The sequence below is a fragment of the Accipiter gentilis genome, chromosome 1 (assembly GCF_929443795.1).
Source record: "Accipiter gentilis chromosome 1, bAccGen1.1, whole genome shotgun sequence".
Lineage (NCBI taxonomy): Eukaryota > Metazoa > Chordata > Aves > Accipitriformes > Accipitridae > Astur > Astur gentilis.
Window position 1 is genome coordinate 24213695 of NC_064880.1, and position 18096 is coordinate 24231790.

At 40.0% G+C, this 18096-nt stretch overlaps 1 protein-coding gene across 7 annotated transcripts in view; it reads left to right on the plus strand.

Moving 5' to 3' along the window:
- SPATS2L (spermatogenesis associated serine rich 2 like) overlaps nucleotides 1–15586 on the plus strand; it is a 143290-nt gene extending 127704 nt beyond the window's left edge. For all 7 annotated transcript variants that reach the window (XM_049808486.1, XM_049808495.1, XM_049808504.1 and 4 more), the window contains 5 exons: nucleotides 4663–4721; nucleotides 9202–9311; nucleotides 9864–9966; nucleotides 12752–12972; nucleotides 14148–15586. In XM_049808486.1, the coding sequence (XP_049664443.1) occupies nucleotides 4663–4721; nucleotides 9202–9311; nucleotides 9864–9966; nucleotides 12752–12972; nucleotides 14148–14546 (892 nt within the window). In that variant the 3' untranslated portion in view covers nucleotides 14547–15586. The remainder of the gene's footprint in view (nucleotides 1–4662; nucleotides 4722–9201; nucleotides 9312–9863; nucleotides 9967–12751; nucleotides 12973–14147) is intronic.
- The last annotated feature ends 2510 nt before the right edge of the window (nucleotides 15587–18096 follow it).

Below are 18096 nucleotides of genomic sequence, written 5' to 3' on the forward strand. Positions count from 1 at the left end.
GGTCCTGATCCTGAAAAAGTGAGGGGTAAGAGAAGAACAGAATCAGCTCAGTCCTTCCTGAAGAGAAATGTGGCAAAGGGAGACAGGAAAGAAAGAGGTAGTAGTGTTACTCTCTTTTGGCTCCAGCATCAGTCATGGAGTATGACTTGCTTGATTCAGATCTGTCCTTGAGCCTGGTCAATGGGAGGGAGAATTTGAGTCCCAGTATTTGCTCCAAGGAGTATTATAAATGTATCATAAAAAAATTGAACACCTATAGCAGAACTGACAAATACTACTACTACAGCAGGGTATCCTACAGACTGATGATTAGGGCATGAATTCAGGTACATTCAGAGAGGGAAGTGTTGGTGCTGAGTTGTGTGCTTGTCACAGGAGTCTCAAATGGTACATGAAATATACTCAGAAGCTGATGTTGGATGGAAAGAGAAGGGATGGCTGAAGCCTGATAGAATGTTAGTGCTGGGAGTACGTCCTCGTTTCAGCTGGGATAGAGTTAACTGTCTTCCTAGTAGCTGGTACGGTACTATGTTTTGAGTTCAGTATGAGAAGAATGTTGATAACACTGATGTTTTCAGTTGTTGCTCAGTAGTGTTTAGACTAAAGTCAAGGATTTTTCAGCTTCTGATGCCCAGCCAGCAAGAAAGCTGGAGGCGCACAAGAAGTTGGCACAGGACACAGCCAGGGCAGCTGACCCAAACTGGCCAATGGTGTATTCCATACCATGGGATGTCCCATCCAGTATAGCAACTGGGGAGTGGGGGTGGGGAATTGCCACTCGGGGACTAGCTGGGTGTCTGTCGGTGGGTGGTGAGCAATTGCACTGCGCATCATTTGTACATTCCAATCCTTTCATTATTGCTGTTGTCATTTTATTAGTGTTATCATTATCGTTATTAGTTTCTTCTTTTCTGTTCTATTAAACCATTCTTAACTCACGAGTTTTACTTCTTTTCCTGATTTTCTCCCCCATCCCACTGGGTGAGGGGGGAGTGAGTAAGTGGCTGTGTGGTGCTTAGTTGCTGGCTGGGGTTAAACCACGACAGAGTAATTAGAAAAAATTGACAAGGGTATGACCTCTCCAGAACCTCAGCTGAAGAAGCATGTTTATGATTTTGACCCTGGTTCCTAACATCTACAGAAGACCCAAGAGAAACAGCATAACTAGAGAGGAAGGAATTAGCAGAATGTTTTCCCTGAAGTGTCTTTAGGTCTGAAATGCATTCTGTTCCTTGCTCTGCTAGAGCCCGTATCTGGTGATATGTGAGCATGCAGAAATTTCCTATAGCACCCAGTATCTAGTTCTCCACAGCACACCAATGGCTGCAGGCTGTTCCCTGGAGTGTACCAGCTTGATATAACATTTTTGTATCAAGTGGACACTAAGAAGCATTGAGAGAAAATGCATTCCTAGGAGGTATTGCTGAGCCAAGATTTGAGAAGTTCTCAATACTGCTAGCACTGTGGTCTGTTCATGATCATCCTATTGAGGCTGAGTAGGGCATTATTCCAGAAAATACACTAAAACCAGTTCAACTTCTCATGAGTTAAGAAGCTGTTCAGCTGAAGTGGCTCTCTATGCTTCGTGTGAAAACAGTGGGATCTTAGCAGGAACAAGAAACAAGATTTGATCCATTAATTTTTCCATAGTGTTCTTGTCCTTTCTCCTTTTATATGTTAGCATTTAGTTTTCTTTTTGTATTCATTTTGTCTTTCGCCTTTTTTTTCCAATCCAGTTTTCCAGCTTTCTCTCTGTTATTTTTTGTCTGTTTGTAACTTTGCTAAGTTCTTGATGGAGGAGGAGTTGGTCAATTTTGCACTGAAGTGCTCTGTGTGACTAGAAAGGAATCAAGTTGATTCCTACTCCGTTTCCTTAATAATTGACCCTTATGTGAACTACGAAGAAATGTAGTATTTCCTAGCGCTAGTTGGCCTATGACATTTCTAAAGAAATGTTAACTTCCCCCATTGTTCTATGAAATATGGTAGTTCATGATTTCCAAGCTGAGAAATGTGGCTTTGTGCTTCCAGATGAGAATTAGCATGATCCTTTCCTTTTGATGAGAGAGAGAGAGTATGTCCATGTCCTTAGCTGGTATAAGTTAGTACAGCTGCATTGTCTTCAGGGAAGGGCAACCCCATGAAGATCTGTTAAAGAACCTTAGTTTATCACATTAACTAGTCTCATATTGACAAAGGCACCAAACATTTATTCTCTTGTTTTATTCTTTAGTTTTCTCAAAGATAGTTTGTAGCTACAAGCTAAGTACTCAGGTGGTTTTTCTCCATCAAATTCATCAGAGTCCTGGCCTCTACTACTACAACATCCAAACACTTTCCTGAAATGTTCATCACAGACCACACTAAAACATTAGGAGTAGAAAACTGTCTAGTAACAAATGAGATATGACTATAAAATATGATAAATATGGGACTGCTATGGCCTTGTTCTCATTCTGGTATTAAAAGTGTTTTTATTTGGCATCAAAATAAAATGTTAGGGGCTAATCAGTTTAGCAAGGATGTTTTGTTGAAGTGGAGAGAGGACAGTCATGGAATGAACTGGGCCTAAACACAGTTCTGATGAACTCTACTGTTGTGAGCTTGTTGCTTGGATATTTTTTCCAGCCAAAAGTTTGTTTATATAACCTGTGTAGTACACTAGGGAGGTACTTTTGTAACAGAGACAGCAAAAGCGAACATGTGCTAACTTTTTAAATTTAGGGGAAAGTACTGAAGACCTTTAAAAGCTCTCTTTTTGTAGAGGGTAGAAACAAGTGATTGCTTACAAGACTCATTTCAGCCACCTGCTGTGAAAGCCAAGGAAGTTTATTATACCATGTAGTTACAAAAGCTAATTGAAAATAGATTAATTCTGAAAAGCTATTGCTATTTAGATTAGCGAGCTGGAATCATCACCTGCCTATTTGGAGTCCAAGCTTAATGCTTATGCCTAGAGAATATCGAGGGCCAACTGGAACAAGTATGTCCTTTCATTGTAAGTGTATGCCTCTTAACTGATTTGCTCTACCGTAAAAAACCCTGCTGTTTTATTTTCTCTGGTGTGTAGGTTACACTAAATTAATCTGGCAGGCCAAAACAATGTTTTTAGTCTTGTTTATATGTATGAAACAGAAAAAACATGTTATGCTGCAATTTTATTGTCTTGCTGCATCCTTTGCCATCAGCCAACCTGCTTCTGTTCCCCTTGTTGGCTGTTGAGAGGCAGTGTAAAGGTAGTAGCCACTTCTCCTCTAAAGGTGGCATGGTTGGTTGGTAAAACCCGAGGGTGGATTGCTGCAGAACTTCTGTTGCAAACCTCCTGTGTGAACTGAGTTAATTTATGGGAAGATTTCAAGGAAGGCTGCATGGCACTTGAACATGTTCTACCTGGTAAATTTCTGGTTGAGTCAGCTGTATATCTGCCATGTGTTCCCCACCCTGCCCACTCCCTTAATCTTTCCCTGTTTTAGTTAACAACCCATCAGTCCCTCTCTCTGTAAGTCTTCTGCCTTCGCTGCCCACTGAACTCTGTAGAATCTTTCCTGTCTTGCTAAGGGCATTCTAGACAAATGTTTTGTTCTTGAGTTTTCTATAACATCTTCCTTCTGATGGAAGCTAGTTCACATATAACCCAGTGTCTTCACTGGGTACAAAAGCTTACGTTTAAGGATTATTTTACTGAAAGGGTGAGAATTCCACTCTTCGCTTGAGTGCGTACCTGGATTTACTCCTGGTGTTTGACCTACTTTTTGTGATTTACCCCTGGCTGCTTGAGTTTACTCACTTATGCAAACACAAACATTAACATTGGTGATGTTTATTAAACGTGAACATGACTAAGAATAATCTAGTGAGGGGAAGATGGAGCGGCACACCAGAGCACTATCCATTCTGCAGTGGTGTTATTTCACTAAACAATGTCGCTGCGTTGATGACGTAAACAATTTACAAACCCACTGCTCTCAGTAGACCCACCTGATCAGTTTGCACTTTGACAGCTTAAAAGCACTGTCAGGGGTTGTGCACCAGAGATTTCTGAAACAAAAGGCACATGAGACCTTTAGGAAGGCCAGGTAAAAAGTGAGAACCACACCTTCCCAGTCCTGGAGAGAATGGGGGGCAAGGAAGCTGACCTCTATTATGGAGATACATTAATGCTTATTTACATCACAAACCATTTTCTTCTTGACCGTGACATATATTGCAAGAATATCTCTATTTAAGGAAGAGGAGGACTTCTTTCCACACAGCTTTAACTGTTTTGTTCTTAATACTGCACTGAGAGATAAGCTGTATGAACCTGGGTAGTAGCAATGGCATATCTGGCTTAATTAGGAAATAGACTGTTTAGTCATTTGAGGACTGCTGTGCCTAGGCAGTGCCAAAGGGGTTAAATTCAGGTGACTTCCACATCTGTGCAGACACATGGACAGGCCAGTGAGATGTTTGTGTAAACCAGCATACGCTGTTTATCACTAATTTTTTGTAGTCAGTTTGCCTAGCTGTTTTTTCAGCTTCCATTTTTTAAGTCTTATTGATTTCAAAACTGCCCATAACTAAAGTCTGAAGTCTTTGTGTAGTTACAGCTTTCAATTTTGATGGAGTTCTAGCATGGATTAAATTGTGGTGTTTTTTTTTCTTTCTTTTTTCCTTTTTTAGCATCGTAGACAAAGAAGTATCATTAATGGCAGAAATTGATAAAGTTAAAGAAGAAGCCAGTAAGTAAAAAAAATACACAGGGAACCCTTTGGAATAGTCATGGAAACATTTGTTTTGTTTGGCAGAAAATTACACAGTACATAAAGTTGGTTAGTAGCATTCCAGCATCTTTCATTGTCATATGTATGCAATCAAATAAGTCTTCGATGTTCTGGGACAGTTTCTGTATAGTTTCTATATTATGATTTTGCATCAAAATTTCAGTATTATGAAATTAAAGTAAACCAAAATTTCATATGAAGTTAGATCTAAATAATTTATTTCTTGTGCTTACTTATCAGAGCTTTTTAATCACTCCTTCCCCCCCTCCCCTTATGGTTTGTCAATTACTTTGTTTCCATTTCTTAATCACTGTTTGCTTGATTATATTACATATATGAGTTAGAATACTGGAAATTACTAGGGGAATAGGTTACTGTGTGGCCTTGCATAGCTTTAAGGGATAGTGATCAGGCTTATGAATTGGAACAATAAAATACAAAAAACTAGATGTTTACTGGAATCTGTTTTCTTAATAATCTGTAGGAGTTGATCTGATTCCAGGCTTTCATGTCATCTCTGTTTTTTGCATAGGTAAGGTATATGTATTCTGGTTTGGGAAAAAAAAAAAGCAAGATGAGTCATGTATTAGGACACCACAATATCTGTCTTATACCCCATCTAAGATATGGTATTCATGGCCCAGTAATCATGGGGATGTGTTTCAATAGAGAGGGCTAAGTGAGAAACTGAAGGTTAATCAATGTATGGTTGGAATGATACTTTGCCTGGCAGATTTATATATATCACTGCTATGTATGCATACAATCCTTTTATGGATTTGTGAAATTAAGGTCCTTCCAAGGAGGGTTACAAATATATGTGCAACATTCTTGAATGCTTCATTTGCATATAGAACTCTCACTTAGTTCACAAATGTATACTAGTTAAATTTTTATTTAAAAAAAAATTTAAATCCTCCATTGTTAGCTAAGTCTCTTGCAGTTGTATATGTGTGGAAACTAACAGGTATGAGCTGTTACAGCAAAGATTGGAATTAGTTTGTGTTTGGAATTTTGTATGCTAACTTTTCTAGTACTAACATGAAATAGATGTGGATTTGGAGTTCTCTGTTATTCTTGGGAGGAGTTGTGGATGGAAACGTATCAGCAGCTTTTTGGTTACCTGCAGAGACCAGGTAGCCATAATATCTACATGGGCATGCACTCACTCCCAGGAAACGAATGGTAAAATTCCCAGTGATAGCAGCAGACATGGATCTAAGCCCTAACTGCATAAACAAAACCACATTTTTGATCCAGGGCTCATGGTATCATAGGGCACCTTCATTAATCTTGGCCAGATATAGTAGTAATTTTTGTGGAAAGTAAACCTAATTCTTATCTACAGGCATGCAAAGTGCTACATTTGTGCATGGCAGGTTCTATTTCCCTGCTTTCATGTTGACTCCACATGTGGCACTGGGTGGCCCCTGTACCCATTTTTAACAATGTAGTTTCTGCTGTCTCTCGGGCTGTTGTAGACTTGAAAACTGCCTTCAGAACTTTAGGCAGAAAGTTGTTAGAGGACTGTAAGGTGTTAACCACGATGTACTTTATTATTTATTTTCACATCTCTTTGCTGCACTGGAGGACTATTTTATGTGGGTAATCTTACTGTCAATACTGGGAAAATTTCCAACTATGATAATTTCGGGTTTTTTTAAAAATGGGTATTTGGCTGGCATCTCATGTGGAGGTAAGTGCCGGTATGAAATGAGATCATAAGGTTTGGGCAGTCACTTCAGCAAAGGGGATGCTGACCTTGGGGAGGAACAATATTAGTATTACCTAGAATAAGCAATAAAGCAGAACTATTGGACAAAGAAAAACAGATAGTAAACTGTTTGTTTAATCTGATAAAATTTTCTCAGACTTGTAGACCATATTCCACAAAAAAGAAGTTAAAACATCAGCTAGAGAGATAGATACAGACCTGTTCTTAGCATAAGTAATAATGTAAGCACAGATTTACCAACAGGGCTAGAGGAACTGTAGCCACCCTGTGCCTTCCCTGCCCTGTGTGACACATGCTCCTCTATCATATGGTTTGGTTGTTCCCACACAGCTGCACCTGCTGGACCATGCTCTACTTGGTGAAACACTGGAACAGGTTGCCCAGAGAGGCAGTAGATGCTCCATCCCTGGAAACATTCAAGGTCGGGTGGGACAGGGCTCTGAGCATCCTGATCTAGTTGAAGATGTCCCTGCTCATTGCAGGGGGGGTGGACTAGATGACCTTTAAAGGTCCTTTCTAACCCAAACCATTCTATGATGCTTTCAAAAGAAGATGCCATCTGCTTAAATAAATGATAGTGGGTTGAGAAGCAAACTCTTTGTGAAATATTATTAATTCTCACCTAAAAAATGGCATTACAAAGTATGAGCTGGTTAGGTGACTCGCCAAGTCTGCTCTGGAAATTTGTGGCAAAAGAAGGCAAAGAAGCCACAGTCTCCGCAGCTGTAATGGAGTCTGTGGCCTTGGGATAGTTTACAACAAATACCACTCACCCTGACTTTAGACATAAGCTCTAGACAAAAGACTGTGTTATTATTTTATATTTAAATGCTATTTTTAATCTCTGCCATAAGTATTGATCCCACCAGCCAATTAATCAGTTGTTGCTTTTACACTGAGTCACCCTGTAGGTAATAGAGTTTGCACTACAAATACTAGAGTATTTAATTTTCCACCAGAATTGTAGTCTCGTTATCCTCCACATAAGTGGACTGTTGCTTTGTGGTTCATAATTAATTTTTTCCTATAAGAACATAACTATTCACTCCATCCTTATATAAAGTATACAAGATGGGCAGCAGTGAACATTCAGTATTTTTTCATAAAGACTATTGGCCTTTGTAATATTGCTTTGCTGTAGAAATGGCAATTGTATATATTCTGTACTTGAAAGCAAAATAGCAATGCTGGTGATTTTAACATAAGCTATTGTGGTGGGTTGACCCTGGCTGGATGCCAGGTGCCCACCAAAGCCGTTCTCAGTCCTCCTATCAGCGGGACAGGGGAGAGAAGATGTAACAGAAGGCTCATGGGCCCAGATAAGGGCAGGGAGATCACTCAGCAATTACCGTCACAGGCAAAACAGACTCGACTTGGGGAAAATTAATTTAATTTATTACCAATCAAATCAGAGTAGCGTAATGAGAAATAAAACAAATCTTAAAACACCTTCCCCCCACACCTCCCTTCTTCCCAGGCACAGCTTCACTCCCAGATTCTCTGCATCCTCCCCCTCAGCAGCACAGGTGGACGGGGAATGGGGGTTGGGGTCAGTTCATCACACCTCGTCTCTGCCGCTCCTTCCTCCTCAGGGGCAGGACTCCTCACACTCTTCCCCTGCTCCAGCATAGGGTTCCTCCCACGGGAGACAGTTCTTCATGAACTGCTCCAGTGTGGGTCCCTTCCATGGGGTGCAGTCCTTCAGTCACATACTGCTCCAGTGTGGGCTCCTCTCTCCACGGGGCCACAGGTCCTGCCAGGAACCTGCTCCAGCGCGGGCTTCCCACAGGGTCACAGCCTCCTTTTGGCATCCACCTGCTCCGGCGTGGGATCCTCCACAGGCTGCAGGTGGAGATCTGCTCCACCGTGGACCTCCACGGGCTGCAGGGGGACAGCCTGCCTCACCAGGGTCTTCACCACGGGCTGCAGGGGAATCTCTGCTCCAGCACCTGGAGCATCTCTTCCCCCTCCTTCTTCACTGACCTGGGGGTCTGCAGGGTTGGTTCTCTTACATGTTCTCACTCCTCTCTCCAGCTGCTGTTTCTGTGCCACAGCAACTCTTTTTTCCCTTCTTCAAAAATGTTATCACAGAGGCGCTACCACTTTTGCTGGTTGGCTCAGCCTTGGCCAACGGCGGGTCCATCTTGGAGCCGGCTGGCATTGGCTTTATCAGACATGGCGGAAGCTTCTAGCAGCTTCTTACAGAAGCCACCCCTGTAGTCCCCCTGCTACCAAAACCTTGGCACACAAACCCAATATATGAACACAAATTTCAGAGGAACTGAAATGCCCCTGTGTAGATAGAATATAGCATGTCTTCAGAAACAGGCTGTTGACTCAATGTAATGCTCTTTCTATGTCTCTATGGAAGGCTCCCTGAGTTTGTGCTTAAAAATAAAGCACTGCAAAACTCAAAACAACATGTCTCTGCCCCTGTTTGTCTAAATGTTGAAGGATTGATTTAACTTTGATTTTCTGACAGCTGTCCCATTTTCAGATCTTTTTCAACACCAGGCAGTTCAGCTAAATACACTGATTGACTTCATCTGTGCAAGCAGCATATTGCAAGTCCAGTTGAAGTCAGAGGTCCGAGATGTGTGTGCTTGTCTCCCATGTGACATACGGTGTTAATGCCCAAAGAGTAATGAATTACAGAGCAATTTACCTTCGTAGCATTAATTATTGACTATTGGTATTTGGCAGTGGAAATCCTGACTGCTCGGCAGAAGAAAGCTGAGGAGCTGAAGAGACTGACAGACCTAGCCAGTCACATGGCTGAAGCACAACTGTCTGAACTCAGGGCTGAAATTAAGGTCAGGCATTCACTTCTGCTTGGGTATTTCAGCTGTTAGCATAAATGCCAAGAAAGAGCTGTCATGTTAAAATGCCCAGGCTGTTCATTCCCGCTATGGGCCAAAGGGTAACTAGCTTTCGATGGGGAAAGCATACCTTCTTAAAGTATTATAGCACCTCTGAGCAGCGTACAGACACTATCAGAGAAGCGTAAGCTATGCCCTCATAACTGTAGCGGTGGGGAGTTTTGCTGTTTGTGTATCATTTATCAGAGTCAGTTAACGAGTAAGCCCGATAGCTTCAGGTTCAGTGATCAAATGCATATACTCCAATGAAATGACCCACTTCCCAAGTGTGGGAGTGATCCACCCATCACTGGGCTGTGAGACATGTAATTTGGTAAGGATGGGAAAATACTTGGTTCTGCATAGAGATCCTGTGTACAGGGCAGGGTCAAGAGTTTGCTGAGCCTTAAAGTGAACTTAAGGTAAGTGTTGATTGGTTTCTGTACCATCCATACAGTCTTTTGCTCAGAATGCAAATCACTGTTAATTTGTCTGTATTTTTTGCAGCACTTTGTGAGTGAACGGAAATATGATGAAGAGCTGGGCAGGTCTGCCCGATTTTCCTGTGATACAGAACAGCTGAAGACCCAAATTCAGCTCTGTGGAGAAAGTAAGTGCTGGTGATTCCTCACACTGAAGTTTTCAGAACATAGTGTTCCACATACCTGTTCAGGAAATGCCAGCAGAAATAATGGCATGTGTATTGCCAGTGTGTGTGTATGCAGCAAGCCTGACATGAATGATATATCTGGATGCAGCAGGTTTCCTGAACATGCACAAGTCAACTTTACGGTATGCAACGCATTAGACACAGTGTACTTGTGTTGCACAGTCCATCTGCGTGTGCACAGTGCCCTCCTTGTCAGAGATTTCCAGGTGTTATTCAGATCAGGTGGAGTTTTCCATCTAAACAGTTATTTCCAAGTGGAAATAGAAGTCAGCTCTGGGGAACACTCAAATTCAGTAATTTATGAATAACTAGTAAACCAGAAGCTTCTCTGTGTAAGCATAAGTTATGAGACCAGTTCAGGTCTCTCCTGCTAGGAAGTTAACTCCCCAGCTTTGTAACAGTATTCACTGGGTTTTTCAGGAGCTAAAGGTAGTCCCAAATGTTCCTGTTTCCAAATCATCTGCCCTTCTGCTTGGAAATTCAGGTTTACTTTCTGCTCCAAGTGTCATGTCTGTGTTGCAAAATATGAGATAGCCTATTTCTCATTTTTATTGTGCTTTCCCCCTCCCCCCAAAAAAGCACAAATGCTATAATGCTTTGCCCCAAATGCTACTATGTCCCATGATATCCCATCGGTACCATCACTTAGGAGAAAAACTGTTAACACAATACTGAACTAGTGCATCTTGAGGGAAGGAAAACAATTTTGGGAAGAAAAATAATTAATGTCTTCAAGGAGTTACTAGAAATAGAAAAAAGAAGAAACACCACAGTCTGCCAATATGAGCTTCTGACTGCACAGCTGAAAAACTGACTCCTTTGAGGCATAACCAGTTTCATTCATTAGACCGTAAGAATTGCTTTTGTAGAACACTTCGAAGATCCATCTAACCCTGTATCATGTCTCTTACTGAAGCCAACCCAGGATGTTTCAAAGGAAGGCATAAGCTTCCCAGTAATGCATCTAATTGTTCACAGTAACCTCATAGACCCTATCTTATACCCTGAAGCTTAAGAGACTGAAAATTGAAAATTCCGTAAAAATTATCCTGACTAATATAACCACAGCTGCTTTTGATGCAACCATAGACTATTTTTTTCAACTCATTTAATTGCTTTCCTAAATAACTTCCAGCTGCAGTTAATCTGCAAGTTAATTATTTATACCTCATTTCAATAAAGCATTACTTAAGCATAGTTTGAAGAGGGTGGGCAGCATACACTCACAATTAAGGACAGGAAGAAACAAAAATAATTGGACTGACATATATCTGTAATGCCCAATGGTACACCTTCAGTGTACGTATTTTTTGTTAAAAATACATTTTTATGACAAGCACCTGGATTTTTATATGGGCTTCTATGTGCAACAGTCTGTTTTAGACAAGAGAGCAGTAGAATTCAGTGACAGCCAGCCTCACTGAACTTAGGACAGAAAATTCAGTTCATTGTGCAAATCATTGCATTTTCTAAAGAGGACACCTAGTGGGAGAAATAGCTGATGTTGGCGTAAGTAAGAGCCTCAAAAAACCTAACAGATGATGTTCAGTTGCTAAAATTATTCCACATCTCCTTTCTCTGTACTAAAAGTGGAAAAAGAGAAGCAACTCTTGGATAAAACAACAGGTGTCTCACTGAAGCGAGCCTCTGGTTTGTCACCTCTACCAGAAGGAAACAGGAAAATTCCATAATCAGAAAAATCAGAACAGCAAATTAAGATCAAGAACTTCAGTAGCCTCAGAGTCCTCTTTGAGACTGCTTAGGGGCCCTTGCACAGAAGCAGGCAGCTTAAAGAGCTTGTGGAAATGCAGAGAGGTAGGAATCAAGGATTTGCTTTGTGCACTTCCTATCTAGACATGAAAGTGGTTAAGAAATCAGGCAGTTTCAAAATACTAAGGAGTAGGGAGCAGGAATATATTGAGATGAGCAATAGTAGTTCCTGATGGTGCTGACTGCCATGATCTACATGAAGTGGATTAGTGCACTGCATTCAGTTACAGTTTTTATAGATACCCATGGTACAGGAGAATCTTTGTTAATCATCTCCTTAGAGAGGAATGAGCAATAGGCACTAGACTTTTTTTTTTCTCCTTAAAAAATATTTAGATATACTAAGGAAGCTTTTATGGTTGTTACCTGTGTTGTAGCTAGTACATACATAGACAGCAAATGTCAGCCTCTGCAGTCTTCCATGATCAAAGAATAACTCGGAATCAAATTCAGTCTGTGGTGTCTGCATGCACAACTTCTTTTGACCTAAAGCGGTTGAGAGAGTTACTGGCATGCCACTCACTCCCTTCCTGTGTTCCTGTGTTTCTTCCTTTGTTGCCTGAAGACTCCCATTAGGAACATTATTGATAGGGCAGCAGTGCATGAGGCAGTCCTGTCAGCTCAACTGGTTAAAAGTTCACAAGCAAACCAATAGGTGCCATGGATTTTAAAAAGTTTTCTTGGATGACCAAAGCCTAGCCTTCTGCCAGTCTCCTTCCAGTTTTAGCACAGTTCCACCATATTGGCTCTTTTGTCCAGAAGTGCTTCACAATGAGGCAGTTTCACAGAAATAAAACGCTATGGCCTAATCCCAACCCTAGTTATCTAGCTTACTTCATTATTTAGAGTAAGGCTGGAACAATGCTACCAAAATGAACTGTAAGCAAGGTAAGAATAAAGCCTTATGTTTAGATGTTGATCTTTTAACTGATAACACAGAATACTTTTTTTATAGTTTCTCACCCAAAGAACAACTATTCTTCAAGAACACCATGTAATTCAGTGCTGTCTTCAATGACCTCGCATGCAACAACTGGCAAGCAAAATACGCACACCCGAAAGTCCTCTAGTAATGCCAAGAACTCTGATAATAAAACAGCCAGCACTAAAGTACAAAGTCACCTTTCTTCCAATCCTACAGAATCTTCTTCCCAAGGAACCCTGACAAATAAGCAGGTAAGAAACCAGTTATGAACTAAACTATTTCAAAAATTTCATTGGAAGTTGTTAATACAAAATCAAATACTGGTTTGCAGTCTGTATATTTAATTAATAATTTTTGAAAATATGCAAGTGTATATTTTCCAGCTTCATTTTCAAGGCAGTGTGAACATACAAGGTGTAAATACCAGAAATGCCATACCAGCAAAGACCGCTGTCTGGTGTTCAGAAGTGACTAGTGGCAGTTAACAGACTGAGAAAGAAAAACTGTCGATAATAGCTAATTGCCCTCCATGCTATGGTGGAGAAACATTTATTTCTAATCCTTCATAAATGATCAGTTGATGTGCTGTTGAAGCATGATTATTAGATAGACTTTGAAAGCGGAATCCTGCCAGGTTTAAAAGCATATTATTTCAAGAGCTGTATAATATAGTATTGTGCTATATTGATAACTATTTCATTATAAGAGCACCTTGGAATGTCCTTGTACTGTTGCACTTAGCTAAAGCTGCCACTGAAGGTGGTCTGCATTTTGTCCCAGTAGGGATTATAGTGTCAAGTAGGTGCCTGAAGGGAAACGTAGGAGCATTACATAATGTCAGTGCATGTACAGAATCAGCTGCCTGGCAGTCATGGAAATAAAGTAATTCAGCCTCTTTCCACTAAGGATGAAAGCTTCCTCTGAGCAAGATACCACAATGGACATTTCTCCCACCGTGTGGATTCTTAACTCGACTTTAATTTACATGTGAATTTCTGTTCTTCCTGCAGTCTTACTGTAGTATTTACACAATACTTTACTAGGATAGGTATTTTTGTGATTTTGGAAAAAAAATCAGTCAGTATCAAGTTCTTCAGTGCTTCTTAACTGCTGCTGTTGAGATATCTAGTATTTCATCCCCTTTTTGGCATTCTCTTGAATCACGGCAGGTTTTAATTTGGCATCAGTGGTGAACCTGCCATCTCTTTTTGCAGGCTACTGAGATGTCACATATTACTCATAGTTCAGTTTTGAAGTGTTATGAATAGAGAGCTCTGGCAACAATCAAAACCCATATAGTGTTTTCCCTCTCTTAGTTACACTGAAAATTTTATTCTGCAATTTTTGTTAATTCTGATTGCTCTATTTCTTGTCCTGTTGAAAGGATTCAGATAACCTAACAGTTATCCCATTTCTTTCTGAGTAGAATGGGCCTTCTAGCCAGAGACGAAGATTCAACCCACAGCACCAAAACATCCGGCTCAATGGATCTCTTAAGTCACAAGGTGCCAGTAATGAGGCAGATCAAAATAATGTAAAGAGTGGTTCCAGGTCTGAACACAGAAGACAGCAGCATAACAGCTTCAGATCTAAAAATAAAGGAGCTATGAAAAATCAAGAGCAGTCCACAACTACAAGGACCACAGAGAATCCAACACATTCAGAAAAGACCCGACGAAAGCATCATACACCAGACACTGCAGATCACAGGCCTTTCCAAGGCAATGTTGGCAGGGTGTCGCAATGCAATTTATGTCCTGCAAGGATGGAGGTCTCTGCTGATGCCACCGTTCTTTCAGTGCCAGCTGTGACTTTGGTGGCTTAAAATGTCACAGTGATGGCAGGCAGAGAAATTTAATCTCTTCATTTTAGTTTCTTGCTCTAGATGCTTGTTGGTGAAGAAAATAAGTCAGAACATAATAATTTTAAATCTGTTGCTGCTTAAAACTTGTTGGTATCTTTATTACTTACTAATTATCAAAATTAATTCATACTTTCAAGGCTCTGCCCAATATGTTCACAGTTATTTTGTCATGACAGTACGGAATCTTACCAAAGCAGCATTTACTTCTTAGAAAAATGAAATCTAGATTGGAAAAATAAATTGATAATTAAATTCATAATAGCAAAAACTTGTTGTAGATATGTGGTTATACCAGTCAACATTATTGTTTTTTAGAGCAGCCTGTGTTAGAAGGATCCCAGGAAGTCTGTATGCTGTGGTCTGCAATGAAATCAGATAATCTTGTAGAATTTTTCAGCAAATCTCTATACACCTCTTTCTTTCTCTGCGTGTATACACGTACATGCATGCACACTGTATACACAGAGAGTATTATATACAAGAACATTTGAAAAAGCAGTACATTTTGATTTTAGCTTATTATTCCATAATCTGAGATCTTTAAATTCAAGTATAAATTGTATTAAATGTATTACATATTGGTATTTTTCATTGACAAACTATTTTTATGAGGCTGAGGAAAAATGCTCATTTCTTAAGTTTGGAATGTACATAGTCATGGCTATTCAGATGCACAGCCCTATTCTCCATCCCTATCAGCCACTTTTCTATGACTAGTTGGAGTTATTTTTTTGCATATGGAAAGTTGCAGGTGTTCTAGACTTGAATCCAAATTATTTTTCTATATTTTTGCTGTAGGAACCATCTGTCCATAACAAGAGCTATGACTAATAAATTTGTTACCGCAACATGCAGCAGAATGTGGAGGTACATATCTGAGCAGATACTACATCCTTCCCAGTTTTTTATTAAAATAAAAATCTTACCTAGTCTTAATGTTCTGATTCTGTATTTCAGAAAACCTGTTTCTTCCAAAAAATTAAAATCTTCTTTCTAAAATATTCTGGTGTTTGCTGCTTTGCAGTGCCTAACCTTTGTGATATTACTGAAATTGTATTTGCTTAATTCAACTGGTGTAACAGTGGGTGACTTTCAGCTGAGTTTGGATAGGACTAGGCTTTTGCTTTTAGCTAGGTTCTAATGCCACAAGTGCACGGAACAGAACCTTCCCATGAGAGCCGCCTCCATCCTGGGCATACTTTTAATATAAGTTATTTAACATAGCAAGGTGTCAGAATCCAGACCTGGCATCAGGTGAACTACTGGCCTAAGTGTCAGAATCGGAAAGCTGTAAAAGGTCAGTAAAACTGACCTCCCACTGAGGTCAGTAAGAGCAGGACACCCGAGTATCTTTAAAAGTTTATTTCTAGGTTATTGTTTGCTATTGCTTTTTACCAATTTCCTCTGCCTAATTTCTGTTAGCTGACTGCACGCTTCCTTTGTACTGACTGGTTTACTTTTCCTCTGTGGCCCTTGAAAAATAATCTCAAAGTGTAGAGTGAGGTGCATTCCTTATGGGTGATTTTGATTATTTTTATTTCTCTTGATATCTGTATACAGTTTTCCACATGTGAATATTGGTAAAACCAGATTCTAAAAGGCAAATAACTCATCTTCATCTGGAGGAGTGGTGAAAGAAAAATAAACATGCATAGGTAAACACTGGATTTCTTAGCATTGCAAGCACTGCTTCTATCCTAGTTAATTACCTATCATGCTTTTAAGCTGAATGTTTTGAGTAAACAGAACTGAAATTCCAGAATCTGTGTTGTGCACATCCATCAGATAGGTAGCTTTTCAAAATTTATCTGCTGCCTTACAGTTTGACCTGTAACCTCACCATAAGAGATGTAATTGCAATTTCCATGCAGATATTACACAAGAATCTTATTATATTGTCCTTAAGTAATTTGTGAAATTTATTTATGTCTCTTGTAACCCCTCCTGAAAAAAAAAAAAAAAGAAAATCTAACTTATCTATAATGATGTTTACCCCTTCCTTATAGCTTCTCCACTTGACAGGATTACTGAAAGTTACTTTATTCCGTAAGTCAGCTTCTCACATGCAGGCTTCTGCAAATAAATAAAATCTGTAACGTAAGTCATAACTCAGCACAACAGGACCACCTTGCGCTCTTCAGTACCAGCTAACCTTTGTACTGGAGACTCAGTATGTGACAGACCCAGGACTGACAGGTGAGAGATGGCACTTCTCTCTTCAGGCTGTGATGCAAACACATTTTCTTTGGTGAGAGATGCAAAATGGATTTGGTTGGGCTGGGGAGTGGGCTGGTCCTGGGAACGCTGCAGTCTTAGCACACTGAGTGTGGTTTAGTATTGGAATACAGGTTTTAACTATATTACGTGGCTGTGCTCTGAAGCGTAGCTGTGCCAGAATGGTATCTCTTTATCTTTCATTTCTTGTGTCTCTGTATGCTTGGAGTTCTATCTGCCAATTTCTAGGAGTGTTTTACTGTTCACAATACTTGTAAGTAATTGGATGCTCTTGGGCCCATTTTCAACAGAACTCTTTTTATATCTTCTAATTACAGAGCTAGCCAAATGTGAGACTCCTTTTAATATAAGGGATTTGTACAGCAGTGAGGGAATTAAGGGCAGGACAAAGCTTGACTTTCAGGCCAGACGTCTTTTTTAAAAAAGTGCCATCAATTTGCAAAGCAGATACAGCTGTTTGGCACCACTCAAACACAAACATGGGATTCCCACTGCATTTTGTACACTATTTCAAAAGCGGCAAAACACCTTGAAGGGCAATATTTTAAAGCAGGTTGGATCTATTTATCTTCTGTGGTAAGATTAAACACAGCAAGATAAAGGACCAAATACGCAGTTGGAAAACTAAAAAGAGAAGGGAACTTAACACAGCCAAGCTATTTGGAAAACTTATATTATTTAGGCATGTTTGGAAAAAAAGGGTAAAAAAAAAAAAACAACAAACCCCACACTTCATGTGTTTGAAAATGTCACCCTGAAACAGACACAAATAATTCTGGAAGGGAAACATTGATCTTGTAGTGCTTTCCTAGACCCTGTTGTAGGGGAACACCTGGTCTGAGTTTGTATGAATGGCAGTTCTTACTGTGAGCCTGCTTCCCTGTGTAGTGACTGAGCTGCATCATGATTTTATAAATCAGCTACATTCTTCCTGTTCATATACTTGTCACTACAGCAGGGGCACCACGGGATCAGAGGTCTCGCGTTCCAGTACCATTGCCAATTATCCATGTGAGCATATAATAGAAATTTGCCAGGAATTTGAGATGATACAGCTATTTTATTATGGCAAACTACAACACCAAACTGTTCTAAAATGCTCACGTATGTTGTACCAGAGACTAGAATGAGTGAAAAGGTATCTATAGAGAAAAGAGGCAACTTTGAAAAGGGCCAAATCCTTGATGCAAACTCTGGGCACGCTACACAGCTCATCATTTGACCCCATGAATTTGCAAAGTAATTTTCAACCAAGAGTGATCAATTCTGGTATAAA